Source organism: Leuresthes tenuis, unplaced genomic scaffold (genome assembly GCF_036924035.1).
Source record: "Leuresthes tenuis unplaced genomic scaffold, fLeuTen1.0.hap1 SCAF_23, whole genome shotgun sequence".
In the NCBI taxonomy this organism is placed as follows: domain Eukaryota; kingdom Metazoa; phylum Chordata; class Actinopteri; order Atheriniformes; family Atherinopsidae; genus Leuresthes; species Leuresthes tenuis.
Genome location: NW_027325377.1, coordinates 70,754 through 88,904, shown reverse-complemented (window position 1 = coordinate 88,904; position 18,151 = coordinate 70,754). Strand labels below are relative to the sequence as shown.

The 18,151-nt window shown below is 47.3% G+C and overlaps 1 protein-coding gene across 1 annotated transcript; it reads right to left on the bottom strand.

Annotated features, from left to right (window-relative positions):
* Positions 1 to 2,009: 2,009 nt before the first annotated feature.
* irf5 (interferon regulatory factor 5) lies at positions 2,010 to 10,489 on the bottom strand. The gene is made up of 9 exons (XM_072377413.1): positions 10,294 to 10,489; positions 8,309 to 8,500; positions 7,635 to 7,821; positions 5,671 to 5,696; positions 5,562 to 5,589; positions 5,164 to 5,487; positions 4,133 to 4,522; positions 2,781 to 2,899; positions 2,010 to 2,695 (listed from the first exon to the last, which is right to left on the bottom strand). The coding sequence occupies exons 2-9, from the start codon at positions 8,480 to 8,482 to the stop codon at positions 2,507 to 2,509; spliced, it is 1,437 nt and encodes a 478-aa protein (XP_072233514.1). The 5' UTR covers positions 8,483 to 8,500; positions 10,294 to 10,489; the 3' UTR covers positions 2,010 to 2,506.
* Positions 10,490 to 18,151: the final 7,662 nt, after the last annotated feature.

The window sequence follows — 18,151 nt, the reverse complement described above, 5'->3', positions numbered from 1 at the left end:
ATGTATGAAAGGTATTACCTCCAGTAGGGGTCCTTAGGCAAGACCCCCTTACCCTACCTGTAAGTCGCTTTGGATAAAAGCGTCTGATAAATGCAGAAACATAAACATAACAAAACAACTGAGAGGAAACTTTGTACAAACTCAAACCCAGAGAGCATCAGTTTACTGAGAAATGATACAACTTCCCACTGTGACGTGTCCATCCTGTTTCTGTGGCTAACTAGCGGTTAGCATGTAGCAGTGTAGCCTCTGAGTTTCTGCTCATGAAGTCTTCTGTGGACAGTCGTCTCTGACAGAGACACACCTGCCTCCTGAAGATGGTTCTGATCTGTTGGACGGGCCTTTGAGGATTCTTCTGTCTTCAATGATCTTCCAGACAACTGATGTTGGTAATCCTGTAGTGTCAGAAGCGCTTTGAGTGGTCAGTTATACTAACCCTATACAAGTATAGTCCATTTACCATTTAATCCTAAGGTTTGACCCATGTCTGATGGTTTTATTCTGGTTTTTCGGCCTCATAACAGCTTCTCTCCAACTACAGACTCCAAACTGTAGAAATAAGCCAAGGTGTCTTATCCCTGCGCTGAAGCAGTGAAACATACCTGAAAGACACCTGTCCCAAACATTATGGAGCCTGAAATGAGGGTACTGTGTAGAAAAAGTGTTGTCATTTCTACATGGTGGAACTGAAATGTAGGAAAATGACTTTGAATTAAAGTCTGGAATATGACTTTAATCACGTCTAAATTCACCTCTGTGGGTCTTTAAATGTTGAGGAATCAAACATGATCAAACGGACTGACAGCAGGTGAAAACCAGACTGACAGCAGGTGAGAAACGGACTGACAGCAGGTGAAAACCAGACTGACAGCAGGTGAGAAACGGACTGACAGCAGGTGAGAAACGGACTGACAGCAGGTGAGAAACAGACTGACAGCAGGTGAGAAACGGACTGACAGCAGGTGAAAACCAGACTGACAGCAGGTGAGAAACGGACTGACAGCAGGTGAGAAACGGACTGACAGCAGGTGAGAAACGGACTGACAGCAGGTGAGAAACGGACTGACAGCAGGTGAGAAACGGACTGACAGCAGGTGAGAAACGGACTGACAGCAGGTGAGAAACGGACTGACAGCAGGTGAAAAAACGGACTGACAGCAGGTGAGAAACGGACTGACAGCAGGTGAGAAACGGACTGACAGCAGGTGAGAAACGGACTGACAGCAGGTGAGAAACGGACTGACAGCAGGTGAAAAAACGGACTGACAGCAGGTGAGAAACGGACTGACAGCAGGTGAGAAACGGACTGACAGCAGGTGAGAAACGGACTGACAGCAGGTGAGAAACGGACTGACAGCAGGTGAGAAACGGACTGACAGCAGGTGAGAAACGGACTGACAGCAGGTGAGAAACGGACTGACAGCAGGTGAGAAACGGACTGACAGCAGGTGAGAAACGGACTGACAGCAGGTGAGAAACGGACTGACAGCAGGTGAGAAACGGACTGACAGCAGGTGAGAAACGGACTGACAGCAGGTGAAAACCGGACTGACAGCAGGTGAGAAACGGACTGACAGCAGGTGAGAAACGGACTGACAGCAGGTGAGAAACGGACTGACAGCAGGTGAGAAACGGACTGACAGCAGGTGAGAAACGGACTGACAGCAGGTGAGAAACGGACTGACAGCAGGTGAGAAACGGACTGACAGCAGGTGAGAAACGGACTGACAGCAGGTGAGAAACGGACTGACAGCAGGTGAAAAAACGGACTGACAGCAGGTGAGAAACGGACTGACAGCAGGTGAGAAACGGACTGACAGCAGGTGAGAAACGGACTGACAGCAGGTGAGAAACGGACTGACAGCAGGTGAGAAACGGACTGACAGCAGGTGAGAAACGGACTGACAGCAGGTGAGAAACGGACTGACAGCAGGTGAGAAACGGACTGACAGCAGGTGAGAAACGGACTGACAGCAGGTGTGAGAAAATACTGCGGCGGTGTTTATTGAAATCCTGAACGCACTGATGATATCAGAACAGTGATCATGTCAGACCTTTAGGGACAGATTTGAGTTTTTCAGTTGGAGCTGAAGCTTTTATAAAGTTATTTCAGTTTATTCTTCCTCATTTGGAGTCAGCAGTTCCACCTGTCAGGTGGAGGAAGCCAGGAGTTTCCCTGCTGAGATAGAAAACATGTGACAGGAGCTGCTCAGTTGAAATGGTCCAGAACCACAGTGTCACACTGTCACATCGCCCTGGTGCAGGAGGAGGAGCCACCTGAGACGGGTCACCTGGTTTAAGGTTCAAACAGCCGATGTTTTACATTTTAAACATGAATTTGGGTCATTTAAAGTTTCAGATCCAGTTAAATAATCAGAACTGGACTCATCAGAACTTCAGTGTCAGGAATTAAAGGTCCAGCTCAGAGTACAGGAACAGGAAGGTTGGTCCTTGTCCTGGTTCTAGAGCTGGCAGAACTTTCATCTCCCTGACAAAGAGGTTCTGCTTAGTGTCCGCTGGGGGTCCAGGGCCCCTGGATGTGCTGGTTCTGAAGCAGCCTCTGCAGCTCCTTGAACTGCTCCACCGTCTGGTCCTTCACGTCCGGGTTGGAGATCTGCAGCCGGATGCTATCAGTGGACCAGCTCAGCTCTCCGGAGAACATCTCTGTCAGAATCCGGGCCACCACAGGAACAACCTAAGCCCGACACCAGACCCCCTGTTACAGGGCAGCCAGAACCAGAACCAGAACTGGGTGAAAGCAGAGAAAACGTTTGTCTGACCTGGACGATGATGAGCTTCTTCTCTTTGGGTTTCCGGTCGGGCCAGTCCTCCCCGAAGCAGAAGTAGATCTCAAAGGGAGGTGGGTTCTGGGCCTCTCCTTTCTGGAACAGAATCAGCCCTGCAGACAGAATGAGTTCTGGTGAACCTCAGCAAAGGCCCGGGTCGGGACACCACACAAACCTTTGAACAGTTAACAGTGTCTTAAATGAACATTTTTTAATAACTTTTGAGTTTACATTACTTGAAGAATTCTACATATAGAAGGAGTCTGTCAGAGAATGCTGTAACCAGATTTAAAGAGTTGATTTTATCCTCCTTTTCTTCACTGCCATGTGCTGATATGACAGAGGACGGCTACCTAAAGTTTACTCCAGTAGAACTTGACTCTCTTGTTGACAGCACTATAGCTTCAATGCGTACAACACTGGACAATGTTGCCCCTCTGAAAAGGAAGGTAATCAGTCAGAAGAGGTTGGCTCCTTGGTATAATTCACAGCTGCTTTAAAGCAGACTGAAGAAAGCTGGAGAGACAGTGGCGTTCCTCTAATTTAGAAGAGTCTCAATTAGTCTGGAAAGATAGTTTAATAACGTATAAGAAAGCCCTTCGTAAAGCTAGAACTGCTTATTATTCATTATTGATAGAAGAGAATAAGAATAATCCCAGGTTTCTTTTCAGCACTGCTGCCAGGCTGACAAAGAGTCCGAGCTCTGTTGAGCCATGTATTCCTTTAACTCTCAGCAGTGATGATTTCATGAGATTCTTTATCAATAAAATTTCTGTTGTTATCTTTGGACCCAAGTGCTTCAGGCAAAAACTTTCTAGTTATATAGTTACTCTAGATGGTGCTGCTATAGGCCCAGCCTGCTGGGGGAGCTCCCATGATGCACCTCTCCTCCCTCCATGTACAGATGACATCATTGCTGTCATTAACTTGTGTTTCTCTCTCTCAGCAGGTGTCTCTGGCCTGGTGTTACGCTGCTTGTTGTCCCCTCTTTCCTGTCCTCTCAGCCCCAGCTGGTCCAGGCAGATGGACCCTTCCTGGTTCTGGTTCTGATGGAGGTTTCTTCCTGGTTCTGGTTCTGATGGAGGTTTCTTCCTGTTAAAAGGAGTTTTTTCTCTCCACAGTCGCCTCAGGCAGCTCCATAAGAGAGTTTGGATCAAAGAGAAGTTTCGGTGCAATCTGTTTCTTAGCTCGTAAATTGTTTTTAAATGGACTCTGTATGTTTGAATTGGACTAATTATGAATTTAATTAACTGGATTTAATTGGATTACGATTACAATGAATTGGATTCTAATTATCTTGAATTGGACTGGATTATTAAAGTGAATTGAACTGAATTGGCTCTGACCTTGCAGGAAGTCGTTGAGGCTGAATACTCGGATCTTCCTCTCCCTCTCCATGGGGTTAGGCGGGCCCTGCTCCGGCATGCCCTGACCGGACCAGAACACCTTGCACTGACACAGCCGGATGGCGTAGATGTCCTGCTCCACGATCTCCAGGATCAGACCTCGGTCCATCACGTCCAGCAGGGCATCGGTGTAGAACCGCTGCTTCTGGTTCTGGATCTCAGCCGTGCCCGGGAACAGAACCTGCTGCAGGCTGACGGGCCCGAACAGGTCCACCTGCTCAGGGGTCGGCTCCAGGTGTCCATAGTACAGCCGGCAGCCCTGAGGGTTACTGACCGTCAGGGAACCCATCGTTCTGCCCCGATACTGGAACTTCAGGTCCAGATCTGTCACTATGACAACGATAGGGAGAGGACGGGTTACAGGGGTCACTACGGCAACAGAAAGGTCAAAGGTGAACAAGATCGGTTCGAGTTCCGCTCATGAAAATGCAAACTGGATGGGCAATAGGAACCAGGAAGCCAGGTTCAGGTCCAGAAGTCCAGTGGCCGTATTCACAAAGGATCTCAGGGCTAAAAGTAGCTCCTAACTGGCAAATTTAGGAGAAACTATCATGGGATCTACCCATGATTCGTGTATTTTAATGGTCTGAGTTAAGCGGTCTGAGGCAGCTTTTTGAGCGGCGCCATGTACCAGTTGGCTGTCACTTGCTGGGTGACAGTTGCTATCCCTGCAAGACGTGGCTCTGAGACCCTCTCAATCCACCCAGGAGCACAGTTAAAGTATAACATGTAGCTTAGCCCTAACCCTAAAACATAGTATTGGCTCATTGTCGCCTTTTATTTTATTTGAATCCATATTTATTATTGTTTACTGTTTATTATTATTACTTTACTTTTTGATAAAGCACATAGTTCGGTAAACCCTTGAAACAGATTTGGATTCAGTTAAAATTTGTTGGACAGAATAATTTTTTCTCTTTGACCATGACTCTTTAAGCACAAACGGAGCTGAACTCAGAGGTCAGACTTACATGGGACGCTGCTCAGTAGGTCATACTTGCACGCTTGCTGGTTCTCAGCATCCTCCTGGTCCTGGACTGCCCCCATGTTGCTGGCCTCCATTGGGTCTGGTACCTGGTGAGTGGTGGCAGTTGTGGAGGGCAGCGGGTTCAGGTCCTGGAGTCTGTTTGGGAGCCTGACGGATTGGACAAAGCCACCCTGATCCACCATCGGAGTCTGAGCCTGGGAGTCGGTCAACGGTAGCAGAGGCATAGGGATCACCTGAGAAGGCTCAAACGTCCCGTTGGAGGACAAACCGAAGGGGACAAAGGGGGCTGGGTCACTGATCCGGGGGTCTGAGGAGACATGACATCATCAGGTGGTAGTCGCAGCATCGTCGTGGCAACACTGATCAAAATCTGTCACTTACTGATCGTCAGGTCCATCAGGTTGGGCATCTATGGGGTGGGGGGGTTAAAGTTCAAGTCAGTCTGGTGACCAGAAAAATGACAGCTGTTTGTTTACAACACATTCCTTACCTCCTCGTCATCATCCTCAGCACCATCTGAAACAGGAAGAGGCAGACGTGCGATCACATGACTGTCACATGGCCAACAGGAAGTTAATCTGACCCGCACCACATGGCCAACAGGAAGTTAATCTGACCCGCACCACATGGCCAACAGGAAGTTAATCTGACCCGTACCACATGGCCAACAGGAAGTTGATCTGACCCGTACCACATGGCCAACAGGAAGTTAATCTGACCCGTACCACATGGCCAACAGGAAGTTAATCTGACCCGCACCACATGGCCAACAGGAAGTTAATCTGACCCGTACCACATGGCCAACAGGAAGTTGATCTGACCCGTACCACATGGCCAACAGGAAGTTAATCTGACCCGTACCACGTGGCCAACAGGAAGTTGATCTGACCCGTACCACATGGCCAACAGGAAGTTGATCTGACCCGTACCACATGGCCAACAGGAAGTTAATCTGACCCGTACCACATGGCCAACAGGAAGTTAATCTGACCCGTACCACATGGCCAACAGGAAGTTAATCTGACCCGTACCACATGGCCAACAGGAAGTTAATCTGACCCGTACCACATGGCCAACAGGAAGTTAATCTGACCCGTACCACATGGCCAACAGGAAGTTAATCAGACCCGTACCACGTGGCCAACAGGAAGTTAATCTGACCCGTACCACGTGGCCAACAGGAAGTTGATCTGACCCGTACCACATGGCCAACAGGAAGTTGATCTGACCCGTACCACATGGCCAACAGGAAGTTAATCTGACCCGTACCACGTGGCCAACAGGAAGTTAATCAGACCCGTACCACGTGGCCAACAGGAAGTTGATCTGACCCGTACCACATGGCCAACAGGAAGTTAATCTGACCCGTACCACATGGCCAACAGGAAGTTAATCTGACCCGTACCACATGGCCAACAGGAAGTTAATCAGACCCGTACCACGTGGCCAACAGGAAGTTAATCTGACCCGTACCACATGGCCAACAGGAAGTTGATCTGACCCGTACCACATGGCCAACAGGAAGTTAATCTGACCCGTACCACATGGCCAACAGGAAGTTAATCTGACCCGTACCACACGGCCAACAGGAAGTTAATCTGACCCGTACCACATGGCCAACAGGAAGTTGATCTGACCTGTACCACATGGCCAACAGGAAGTTGATCTGACCCGTACCACATGGCCAACAGGAAGTTAATCTGACCCGTACCACATGGCCAACAGGAAGTTAATCTGACCCGTACCACATGGCCAACAGGAAGTTAATCTGACCCGTACCACATGGCCAACAGGAAGTTGATCTGACCTGTACCACATGGCCAACAGGAAGTTGATCTGACCCGTACCACATGGCCAACAGGAAGTTAATCTGACCCGTACCACATGGCCAACAGGAAGTTAATCTGACCCGCACCACATGGCCAACAGGAAGTTAATCTGACCCGCACCACATGGCCAACAGGAAGTTAATCTGACCCGTACCACACGGCCAACAGGAAGTTAATCTGACCCGTACCACATGGCCAACAGGAAGTTAATCTGACCCGTACCACATGGCCAACAGGAAGTTAATCTGACCCGCACCACATGGCCAACAGGAAGTTGATCTGACCCGCACCACATGGCCAACAGGAAGTTGATCTGACCCGTACCACATGGCCAACAGGAAGTTAATCTGACCCGTACCACATGGCCAACAGGAAGTTAATCTGACCCGTACCACATGGCCAACAGGAAGTTAATCTGACCCGCACCACATGGCCAACAGGAAGTTGATCTGACCCGCACCACATGGCCAACAGGAAGTTGATCTGACCCGTACCACATGGCCAACAGGAAGTTAATCTGACCCGTACCACGTGGCCAACAGGAAGTTAATCTGACCCGTACCACATGGCCAACAGGAAGTTGATCAGACCCAAACAGTGTGAGCCGGCCCAGGCGTGTCCTCACCTGTGTTCGCAGGGTGCTCGCACACCTCGTAGATCTTGTATGGTTGGACCGGCGTCTCCTTGGTGCCATCGTACTTCAGCTGAAACTCTCGGCTTTTGTTCAGAGCGCAGCGCAGGTTTGCCTTCCACTTAGCGGGGTCGGGCTCATCCACGCCCTCCTGATACTTACCGGTCTCCACAGCCCACGCCTGTAAGACACGAGACAGGGAAAAGGTCATGGTGCACTGCAGCTGGCGGAGGCGTGGGGCGGGTTTCAGAATGGTTTGGGGAACCAGGATCATGTGCCTTCCTGCTCACGCTCAGAGAAGGATTCTGTTCGGTTTCAGTTCTGAAACGAGTTCCTGACAGTCGCTGAGCTGAAACTGAACAGAGAACACGATGTTCCAGCTGGGTGAAGCCGGTCCGGCATGTTCTGACCCAGCAGCAATATGGGCTGATATTTGGACCTAACTCTATCTGATCTGTGTCAGCTTTACCTAACATCTGAGTCAGTTCAAAAGAGGAAGCAGCAAGCTGTGAAAGAGGAAGTGACATCATCAGTTATTCAGAAAGTGTGAAATGAAACTTCAGCAGGAAGTCAAGCAGATCAGGGTCCTGGGGTCAGGACTTCATCCTGTAAAAGGTCACATAAACATGACTTTAGACGTGTAAATCCACAGCGAGACATCATCAAACCTTAAATATGGTGTTCTCCTCGTCCGACACAGGCGTGTGGCGTGTGGCGTGCTTCCAGGGGATCTGGAAGAGGCTGTGGTCCGGACTGAGCCACTGCAGACCCGGATACCTGCTGCTGTTCACCTGGGCCAGCAGCCAGGGCTTTAGGCGGATCCTCCGGGGCTGAACGCTCATGACCGCTGAGGCTGGGAGCTACAGGTGGACGGCACAACGGGTCAGAACCTCAGACAGACGATCCTCTGGTTCAGTGATAATCATAAAGATCCAGTTTATTTCTATGCTCACTGGAACCAACACCTCACTGGTGGTTCCAGGCTGTTGCCCACCCACCCTTTAAACCCAAACTGGATCCTCCTCTTCTCAAATTTCCATTTTTCTTGCTAAGATTTTGGAAAATGTGCCGATTCAGCAGCACCATCCTACAGAAACAGCTATTTTTAGTCTCAGAGACATCCTGATGCTCAGGGAGGCAGGAGGATGTTCTGTTCTGCTGATGCTGCAGACGGACACACTGGGTGGGGGGGTTAGGGTCTGCTTTGGAGCGGTTCCCCTTATCTATCTGAACCATTATTTTCTGTGGCTGACTCTCAGTGCAGCCCCTCTTCCACTTCTCTTTTCTACGGTGTCCCACAGGGTTCAGTTCTGGGGCCTTTATGGTTCCTGTTCTATCTGCTCCCTCTTTAAGGACGAATCCTCTCACTATGCCGATGACATGCAGCTGTATTTCTCTTTAAGATGTTTCTAAGCTACACATCTTTCTCAGCTGCTCAGACTCGGTTAAAGGCTGGATGTCTGACAGCTTTCTCCACCTTAATGAACAGAAAACCCACAGATCAGCGAAACTCTGGGTCCTCTATCGGGAATCTTGGGGTAACTTTCCACTCAGCTTTTACTTTTAGATAAAAAGCTGCTAAAAACTGTGGTATTTAACTTTAAAGGTGCTAAACAAATACAATTTTATTCTACAATAATAATAATAATGATGATAAAAATAATAATAATAATAATGATGATGATAATTATGATAATTATGCTCTATGGCAGGGACGTTCACATCCGGTCCTGGAGGGCCGCTGTCCTGCAGGTTTTAGATGTTTCTCTGCTCCAACACACCTGGTTCAGATCATCAGCAGGCTGCTGCAGGACTTAATCTTTTGAAGAGATCCATTTAATCTGAACCAGGTGAGCTGAAGCAGGGAACATCTAAAACCTGCAGGACAGCGGCCTCCAGGACCGACTTTGGACATCCCTGCTCTATGGGAAACCCAGATACCATAGCAAGGAGTAAAAACACTCATGTTCTGGATCAGTTTAATATCAGGCGCTTCCATAGGTCGATGCCCTTTTGGTTTTAATGTCAGAACATTCAGAACCCAAACATCTCTGTGGTCCTCCTCAGAACCTCAGAGTTCTGTCTGAGGGTCCAGACGGGTTCAAGGTGCTCTGTGGAGGAAACTTAAACGGGTTCTTATCAGAAACTGAACCTGACCTGTACTGAAATGAAGGGTTCGGGTTCAGGAACCTGCAGCGGGTCTCTGGGACCAACTGGGTCCAAAAACGGGTTAAAAATCCCTCTGGACTCCATCTGGACCACCAGAGTTATCGGACTTATTCTGGTTTCTAAGAATAAGTTTGTGATTGATTCTGCTGATCAAACTGAATGTGATCTGATTCAGAACCAGACCCAAACGCACCCACTGATCTGAGATCTGCGGTTCCCAGCCCAGTTGTCATCCTCCGAGTCAACATCCACTCAGTTTAACAGGTTAACTACCCGGTTAACCGATTAGTTAACCAGTTAGCTGTCGTCACTGGGTTTTCTTCTTCGAGTTTTTGTTCCTTGAACTTCTGGGAAGTCCCCGGCTCTCGTTCAGATTTCTGATCAGATCAAACAGCTCTTTTCATTCACACGCGCACATCTAATGGAGTCACGGGCTCGCGGATTACACTACCTGCGCGCGCGGTCTAACTAATGATGGACTCACCTGATCTGGTCCTGGTTCTGGATCGGACTCCACGCGGCGTGGCAGAGAGCCGCGTGTAGAGCTTTGAGTTCTTCACGTCACGGTGACGCAAACAAACAATTAAACAAACAAACAAACAACCCACTAACAAGGGCGGAAACAAACCGCGCGGCAGAAAAGTGCGAGGAGACAGAAAGCCGTTTGTCAAACTGATGACGTCAAGTGAGACCGAGTGACAACTACTTCCTGTCAGCAAAATAAAAGCCTCAGTTCAGACTTCTGTTTGTTTACTTCTGCTGTTGTCTGTTCAAAGGGAATTATAACAGCACTGAGATATGTTTTTAATGAATAAATACTGACATATCTCATTCATTCTGCTGCAGAGTTTTGTTTAAAGTGTTTTTACAGGTTTGTTTTTTAAATAGTTTTCAGAGAAAGTTTTATTGTAAAGGTAGCGGTTTCCGGTTTGTGACGTCACCCGTATAAAAAAACAGCTCACCTGCATGTGGAATAATCTCGTGTTGAATAAACCTGAAAGTTCCTCTGGGCAGCTGCTGATGGAACTGTATGAAAGTGTAAAACAGAGTAAAGCAGCCCTTACCCCGTTACCACGCTGCTGTCTGATGGTGAATTTCACTTTAAGTTGTCTTTGATCTGCCGGCACATCAGTTTTCCTCCAGATGAAACCTGCTGCTTTCAGGGTGTTAATCCTAAATCACATTCTCCACTCTTACACCTGAGCAGTCAGAGCAGAATGTGGCAGCAGGTGTAGGAGGACCTTCTGTCTCAGCTCAGGAATGTATCCCAGGCAGGTAAACATGAGTCACGGCACTCAGTGTGGTCAGAGCCTGGAAAAGGCTTGTTCCTGACATGGTGTTTGTATGATTCAGGCTCCTTCTCCCCCAGGGTTATCATGGAGGCCGCCTGCCGTTGTCTGAGTGGAGGAGCGTGGTTCTCTCCATTTGTGGGGTCTTTAGAGCGAATACCACATTTAATGCCTTCATGGATAGACTTAACCTTGAAGATATTTGGAGAGTAAACTATCCCCACAAAAGGCCATTCACATGGAGCAATGAAACAAGTCCGACAAGTTTGGATTTCTGGCTAATTTCTGACAGTTTTAACAAAACATTTACGTAGTTGTATGAGCCACTCCTTTCCCAGATCACAAAACTGTATACATCTAAATAAAATGGTCTTCCTCTACAGAACGTACTGCCACTCAGTGTTCTGGAAACTTAGCTATGCTCTGCTACAAAATGAAGAAGAAGTCATTTCAGGATTTATTTCCCATTTCCAAAGACAGAGAAGATAAACAGTTTGGGAATAACTGGGAAATTCTAAAGTTTGAAATTGGTCAATTTTCAAGAAGGTTTGGTCGCCTCAAAGCCAAATGTCATAGATCTGAAGAGGCAAAGATCACATCAAGGATTACTCAGTTATCTATTAAACAAACTTAAGTACTGTTGCACTGAATGGGAAAGGCTACTCCAGCTCCCAGTATCTAGTCTAGTAGAGGAGTTTAAATGTTCGGACAGAGCTCCTGTTAGCTGGGAGTAAAGATGTGGTAGTTAGTAATGTGGGTCCAAACCCAAGCAAGGGGAGGAAATGGAATCCAAGAACAGCAGCTCAGGAGGCAGAAGAAACTCTTAGACATACAGAGACTGTGGGTAATGTTCAAATAGGCCGGGGAGGCTTGGAGCCTGGCCCAGTCAAACCAGTGGAGTAGAGCAGGTCCCAAGGAGAAGAGAAAGCTAGTTGTTGAGCAGGTTCGTAGACAGGCTCAGGCTAAGCAGGGACAGTAGTTGAATTGGGAAGGTGTTAGAGGAGAAAAAGCTTAGTTGGAAAGAGCTGTGGATTATGGAGGAAAGGAGTACTAGATTTTTGATGCAACATATGATGTATTGCCAACTCCCCAGAACCTAAAACTCCGGGTAAATGGAGACCCGCTATGTTCAGGTTTTTAGTTTTTTCATACTTTAAATCATACATTTTAGACAAAATGTCTGAAACAGCTGATCAGAAACCATACCCTATACCTTCTCATGTTCTATCTAAGCTTAAACTTTTGTCTTGTTTGTAATTTTAACATCAATAAAAATCCCTGTGAAAATGTCTGCTTTTCACCACCAGGCTTGCTTTTCATGGCCCCTCATCTACAAACACAATTCTAGTCTTTACAGGGACCTTTTGCACTAAAGGAAATCCATTTTCCTGGAATATTGGTTTGATAATAATATTGTTTTGGTAGATCAGCTATGAAACAGAGACAGCCTTTAGTTTTATTATGAAGACTATAATATTGCTGTCACTCCAGGAGATTATGCCAAAGTGTTTGATGCAATACCCTTTGGAGTTTGTTTGTTATTTAAACATCAGCTGAGACTTAATGCCAAACATTGATCTCCATTACATTCTCCTATTTATAAAATGTGTTTCTCTGGTAACTCTAGAAATAATAACAGATCTATGAAATCTTTATTTCAGAGAAACATTTCAGCATTACCAAATACAGTTTCTTTTTTGGAACCTGGCTACTACCTAATCAATATGTAATTACTAGCAAAATGAAGGAAATCTCTCTTAAACTCATAGATTTTTTACAGGTGTGTTACAGGTGTGACCTCAGTGAGACTCTGACCCCGCCTCCCTGATCTGTCATTTCCACACACAGTTAAACAGACCTGATGAGGACAACAGCAGGAAAGAAGAAGCCCAGTTTCACCGAACATGAACTCAGTTTTATTTGGTGACAGAACAAATCCTGCTGAACTAAAAAAGATTCTGACTTCCTCTGTGGGAGATCATGGAGCATGTAAGTACAGCTGAATTCAGTGCACAGACGCCGTCTTTAAGTTAATTTAATGGTGATTCTGTCAGATGAGGCTGTGGTTATACAATCAGGATTTTATTAGAGCAGATGGGCGGATTTTCAGTCTTAGTTTCTGACAAAAGAAACAGAAAAACATGTGAAAGAGAGCAGCTTTTTGGGGAATTCAGCTGGATTAATAAACACTTTACTGTTTTTACTAAAAGATGCAGAAAGATGGAAGTTTGTAGCCTGAACAGAGCAGCTGGACCATCTGAGTCCAGCTGAGAGTTTCCATGCAGGAGGGATTCAAAGCAGCTGGATGATCTGGGGGTTCTGGTCCGGTTTCAGTCAGACTGTTTACATGTAGTTTAATGAATTAAAGAAAAGCTAATCTCATCAGATGGAAGATAAAACTGCGAAGAGAAGAACAAACTTTGTGAGGAAGTTCCAGACTTCAGTCACGATATTTGACACAAAAAAATCAAAATTATTACTGATATTTTACTGATAATTCTACCAAATGAATGACTTTCACACATTGAAACGCTCTACAGTCTCCTGACAGCTGAGCTGCTAAAGTCATCTCTCACTGCCAGCCTGGTTCTGATCAAAAGACAGCAGACAGCTCCGCCCACAGAGGAAGGATGGAGGTGAGGCTCCTCGCTCTGTTACCCTGGTTTGGGTTGAGACCAGCACCCCCTGCTGGTGGATGTGCGAAACACAGGCTGCTGGTATTGATCTACGTGAATCAGTTTATTCTGATTGGTTTGGAAAATGTCTTTAAAGTAAAATCACTGCGACATCAGGATGATGATGAGACTCACCTCTGTTCATAGAAACAGAAACAAAGTCAACATACTGATTGGCCAGCAGGTCACATTGATTAGTTCCTGCTTTCTGATTGGTTGGAAAGACGATCCTTTAAGTTTGGTCCGTCTTCATGTTGTCGTCTCTCTAAGGAGTCACAGCGCTCCGTGCTGTGATGTGTCACCACAAACATGTGTGGAGTCACCTGTGGACTGCACACCTGTGATGTCAGGTGTCTCCCAGGTGGCTTCGCCTTCAGGTTTCTCCAGAACCATAAACAGGGGATGTGCGGCCGGATCACAGAGGCCGGTGTCTGATGGAGGCGACTGTGGCAGAGACTGCCTCCTGGTGTACACTCCGTATCTGCCGTGGAAACTGCCCAACTGTGAGGAGGACTGACGGCTGAAAGCTCTGCTGTGGTACGAGGACTCGTCCACGAAGACAGGTGGACTGGTGGTCACCTGAGAACCAGAGGAGAGTTCAGGGATCAGTCCGAGACGAGACCAAGAGTCCAAGAGCTGCCGGGAAACTGGACCACGGTGTCAGGAAGCATGACCCACCACAACAAGGGAAACTACAGACACTGACACGATGCACAAGATGCACAAAGAGTCCTGATCCAGAGTCCCTGGAGAACTATTCCTGAAGACTACTTAAAGAAATGACAGAAAGCTTGTCTAAGAGGGTTCAGGCTGTGTTGGAGAATAAAGGAGCTCAGAACAAATACTCACTTTCACGCTCCTTAGAACTGTACAAACTCATATTCTGTATCTATATTTACACTATACTGCCAAAAGTATTCACTCAACTATCCAAATAATTAGATTTAGGTGTTATACCATGTATAAATTCAAGCACCGAGGCATGCAGACTGCTTCTACAAACATCTGTGAAAGAACGGCTCGCTCTCAGGAGCTCAGTGAATTCCAGCGTGGTACCGTGATAGGGTTAGGGTTAGGATCCCTGATAGGGTTAGGATCCCTGATAGGGTTAGGGTTAGGATCCCTGATAGGGTTAGGGTTAGGATCCCTGATAGGGTTAGGGTTAGGATCCCTGATAGGGTTAGGGTTAGGATCCCTGGTAGGGTTAGGGTTAGGATCCCTGATAGGGTTAGGGTTAGGATCCCTGATAGGGTTAGGGTTAGGATCCCTGATAGGGTTAGGGTTAGGATCCCTGATAGGGTTAGGTTAGGATCCCTGATAGGGTTAGGGTTAGGATCCCTGATAGGGTTAGGGTTAGGATCCCTGATAGGGTTAGGGTTAGGATCCCTGATAGGGTTAGGGTTAGGATCCCTGATAGGGTTAGGGTTAGGATCCCTGATAGGGTTAGGGTTAGGATCCATGATAGGGTTAGGGTTAGGATCCCTGATAGGGTTAGGGTTAGGATCCCTGATAGGAAGCCACCTGTGCAACAAGTCCATTTGTGACATTTCCTTGCTGCTCAATATATTCCACAGTCAGCTGTCAGTGGTATTATAACAAAGCAGAAGGGTTAGGGAACGGCAGCCACTCAGTCACGAAGTGGTCGGCTACATAAAATGATGAAGCGGATACTAAGGCTCATAGTGAGCAGATGTCAACAACTTTCTGCTGAGTCTACAGACCTCCAAACTTCACGTGGCCTTCAGATCAGCTCAAGAACAGTGAGCAGAGAGCTTCATGGAATGGGTTTCCATGGTAACTGCATCCAAGCCACACATCATCAAGTGCGATGCAAAGCGTTGGATGCAGTGGAATAAAGCTGCTGCCACTGGACTCTACAGCAGTGGAGACGCTTTCTCTGGAGTGAGGAATTACGCTTCTCCATCTGGCAACCTGATGGAGGAGTCTGGGTTTGGCCCCTTAGTTCCAGTGAAAGGAACTCTAAATCCTTCAGATACCAAGAGATTTTGGACAATTTCATGCTCCCAACTCTGTGGAAACAGTTTGGGGATGAACCCTTCCTGTTCCAACATGACTGCGCACCAGAGCACAAAGCAAGGTCCATGAAGACATGGATGAGCCAGTTTGGTGTGGAAGAACCTGACCTCAACCTGATAGAACACCTTTGGGATGAATTAGAGCAGAGACTGAGAGCCAGGTCAAAAATCCCATAAACACACTCTTAAACCTTGTGTAATGGTGTTTTGGTGCTTGTTGTCCCTCTTTTTTTCCTCTCTAACCCCACCTGGTCGAGGCGGATGGCCATCCTACCTGGTTCTGGTTCTGCCAGAGGTTTATTTCTGTTAAAATGGAGTCGTTCCTTTCCACAGTCCCTCAGGCTCAGGACGAGAGATCGGACCGAAGAGAAGTTTCGGTGCAATCTGTTGGTTTCCTTAGCTAGGAAGTTGTTTTTGAATTGGTTCTGTATGTAGGAATTGGACTAATTTTGAATTTAATTAAATGGATTTGATTGGATTATGATTACAATGGAATTAATTCCAACTAGTTTGAATTGGACTGTATTATTGAAATGTCTTGAGATGACATTTGTTGTAATTTGGCACTATATAAATAAAACTGAAATGAATTGAATTGTGGAAAACTTGCCCAGAAGAGTTTAAACTCTGTGGATTAAGATTGGGATGACACTTAAATTCATATGCATGTAAAGGTAGATGAGTGAATACTTATAGTGTACAATATAGTGTACGTTTGACCATGTTTCAATAAATCACTGCAACTGCTTCCAGTTTTACTGGAAATATGTAAAGAAATGAGATCTGTATGAGGACGAGACATCAAAGTGACAACAAGACATTGATGCTAACAGAGGAGCAGCTATAAACTCTGAAACCACAGTAACTTCTGCAGGTGAGACCACCGAGCATCACGGGACTGTGAACTAACACTGAACTGGGTATTTAATCTGAAGTGAAGTCAGTGAACTGTGTTCACCTGCTGAGGAGCTCTTTCCCTGAAGCCCTTTCCACAGCTACAGCGTTAAACTACCAGAAACTATGATCTGTATCCATGTTTACAAGCAGCTTCACAAACAGAAGCACTGAAAGGCTTCAGATAACTCTCAGCATGCATGCAGGTGTGTGTGCTTCAGTTCACACCACGCTGGGATGTTTGCCGACGGCTTCACGTTGGCCAGAGTCCTGCGGTCGTCTTCTCCGGACGGTTCGAAGCAGCACAAACAGAACCGCCGACAGAAACATGAGGAGAACCATCACTGCGAGTCCTCCTGCGAGCCTGCTGTCCATGTCTCCCAGCAGCTGCTGCTCAGTGAACGCACCACGGGGCACTGAAACACACAGGGACAGGTCAGTGAATGCACCACGAGGTACAGAAACACACAGGGACAGGTCAGTGAATGCACCACGGGGCACTGAAACACACAGGGACAGGTCAGTGAATGCACCACGGGGCACTGAAACACACAGGGACAGGTCAGTGAATGCACCACGGGGCACTGAAACACACAGGGACAGGTCAGTGAATGCACCACGGGGCACTGAAACACACAGGGACAGGTCAGTGAATGCACCACGGGGCACTGAAACACAGGGGCAGGTCAGTGAATGCACCATGAGGTACAGAAACACAGGGACAGGTCATGAATGCACCACGGGGCACTGAAACACACAGGGACAGGTCAGTGAATGCACCACGAGGTACAGAAACACACAGGGACAGGTCAGTGAATGCACCATGAGGTAAAGAAACACAGGGACAGGTCATGAATATACCACGGGGCACTGAAACACAGGGAAGGGTCATGAATGCACCACGAGGTACAGAAACACAGGGACAGGTGATGAATGCACCACGAGGTACAGAAACACACAGGGACAGGTCAGTGAATGCACCACGGGGCACTGAAACACACAGGGACAGGTCAGTGAATGCACCACGAGGTACAGAAACACAGGGAAGGGTCATGAATGCACCACGGGGCACTGAAACACACAGGGACAGGTCAGTGAATGCACCACGAGGTACAGAAACACAGGGACAGGTTTGTGAACGCACCACGGGGCACTGAAACACACAGGGACAGGTCAGTGAATGCACCACGAGGTACAGAAACACAGGGAAGGGTCATGAATGCACCACGGGGCACTGAAACACACAGGGGTAGGTCAGTGAATGCAACACGAGGAGAAACAGAAGTTAATCTAAGAAAAAGCACCACGAGGCACTGCAACACACAGGGACAGGTCAGTGAATGCACCACGAGGTACAGAAACACAGGGAAGGGACTGTGAACGCACCACAAGGAGAAACAGAAGTTAATGTAAGTAAAAGCCCCACGAGGCACTGCAACACAGCGACA

Bases quoted from the DNA above. Each gene is read 5' to 3' on its own strand.
- irf5 (XM_072377413.1), bottom strand. From the start codon at position 8,482: ATGAGCGTTCAGCCCCGGAGGATCCGCCTAAAGCCCTGGCTGCTGGCC. The intron at 5,697-7,634 runs GTGAGGACACGC...TTCCTGTTTCAG, and splicing joins CGAGCACCCTGCGAACACAG to ATGGTGCTGAGGATGATGAC. The intron at 4,523-5,163 runs GTAAGTCTGACC...TCGTTGTCATAG, and splicing joins CCTACTGAGCAGCGTCCCAT to TGACAGATCTGGACCTGAAG.